Source organism: Melanerpes formicivorus, unplaced genomic scaffold (genome assembly GCF_026170545.1).
Source record: "Melanerpes formicivorus ecotype bairdi unplaced genomic scaffold, bMelFor1.0.p_v2 SCAF_134, whole genome shotgun sequence".
NCBI lineage: Eukaryota > Metazoa > Chordata > Aves > Piciformes > Picidae > Melanerpes > Melanerpes formicivorus.
Genome location: NW_027142486.1, coordinates 824,308 through 826,105, shown reverse-complemented (window position 1 = coordinate 826,105; position 1,798 = coordinate 824,308). Strand labels below are relative to the sequence as shown.

The window sequence follows — 1,798 nt, the reverse complement described above, 5'->3', positions numbered from 1 at the left end:
GCAACCCTGGCACCGTCTTGAGCTCCAGGTTGTTGCTCTTGCTTCTGCTTTTCTGCTCTAACAAGCCCCTGGGGAGGCTTTGTCAGTGATGGTCCTCAGTGGGACCCATTAGGGCTCCAGCAAAGTTGGCAGTTGGCATTTGGCTTCCTGAGAGGTTTCTTCAGCTTGCTCTCAGTCTCTGAGACTCATGGACTCGACACCAAGGCCACCAGAGGAGTCATTAAATGCCTGGGGCTGGTCCTCTGCTGCTGAGCTGGGCCAGGCTCCTGGGCTGGAGGGAGCTGCTGTTCAAGCAGGCAGCACTGCAGAGAGACAGCTCTGCCCAGGAGCTGCTCCTCTGCACAGGGCAGCAGGACTGAGGGCACTGCCAGGACATCTCAAGGAGATGAGGAAGGCAGAGAGAGCTTCAAGGTAGCCAGGAGAAAGCTTCCCAGCCCTGGACGTGGTGAGTCTGTGGTGTCCTAACCTGTGTGATGTCTTCTCCTCTCTCAACAGTCCTCCATGCCCAGAGACAGACCATGTCCAACAGCAGCTCCATCACCCACTTCCTCCTGCTGGCATTCACAGGCACAAGGCAGCTGCAGCTCCTGCACTTCTGGCTCTTCCTGGCCACCTACCTGGCTGCCCTGCTGGGTAACAGTCTCATCATCACCACCATAGCCTGCGACCACCACCTCCACACCCCCATGTACTTCTTCCTCCTCAACCTCGCCCTCATTGACCTGGGCTATGTTTCTACCACTGTCCTCAAATCCATGGCCAATTTCCTCTGGGACACCAGGGCCATCTCCTATGCAGGATGTGCTGCTCAGGTCTTTTTTATTGTCTTTTCCATTTCAGGAGAGCTTTATCTCCTCACCATCATGGCCTATGATCGCTACGCTGCCATCTGCAGACCCCTGCACTATGAGACCCTCCTGGGCAGCAGAGTTTGTGTCCTCCTGGCAGCAGCTGCCTGGGCCTGTGGCTTTCTCACTGCTCTGCTGCACACAGCCAATACATTTTCCCTGCCCCTCTGCCAGGGCAATGCTGTGGAGCAGTTCTTCTGTGAGATCCCCCAGATCCTCAAGCTCTCCTGCTCCACCTCCTACCTCAGGGAACTTGTGCTAATCGTGCTCAGTGCCTCTTTATTCTTTGTTTGCTTTGTGTTCATTGTGGTGTCCTATGTGCAGATCTTCAGGGCAGTGCTGAGGATCCCCTCTCAGCAGGGATACCACAAAGCCTTTGCCACCTGCCTGCCTCACCTGGCTGTGGTCTCCCTATTTATCACCACTGGCTTCTTTGCCTACCTGAAGCCCCCCTCCATCTCCTCTACATCCTTGAATCTGGTGATGGCAGTTCTGTACTCAGTGGTGCCTCCAGCAGTGAACCCTCTCATCTACAGCCTGAAGAACCAGGAGCTGAAGGATGCCCTCAGCAAACTGATCCCTGGGTGTTTTCAGAAGCAATAAACTCTTTGTCTTCTCCTTCAGATGCCTTTCTCCTTCTGATGCCTCTCAGTGCAGGCCCAGCCTGGCTTCTATACCGTTTGCTTCTGGTAGGGGATTTTGACTTGTGAGGATGCTGTCATCTCCTCTCTCTTTTCTTTTCTCTCCAAGGGTTTGTGAAAGAGGAGCTGTGCTCCTTGTTTGTTTAAACAAAATCAAAGCCCTTTCAATAACAGTTTCCTGCCCCAAATCCTTCTTCCAAGACTTTGCTGGAACTTCAGGGACAGTTTCCCAAGTGCCCAAGAGAGTGTCTCATAGATGCAGGCAGCAGTGAGCAGCTAAACCATGGGAGTGTGCAGGGGTGGAGCAGG

The 1,798-nt window shown here is 53.9% G+C and overlaps 1 protein-coding gene across 1 annotated transcript; it reads left to right on the top strand.

Annotated features, from left to right (window-relative positions):
- Nucleotides 1-518: 518 nt before the first annotated feature.
- Nucleotides 519-1,451, top strand: LOC137456685 (olfactory receptor 14A16-like). The gene has a single exon (XM_068168245.1). It carries the CDS (start codon nt 519-521, stop codon nt 1,449-1,451), a length of 933 nt encoding a protein of 310 aa, XP_068024346.1.
- Nucleotides 1,452-1,798: the final 347 nt, after the last annotated feature.

Bases quoted from the DNA above. Each gene is read 5' to 3' on its own strand.
- LOC137456685 (XM_068168245.1), top strand. From the start codon at position 519: ATGTCCAACAGCAGCTCCATCACCCACTTCCTCCTGCTGGCATTCACA.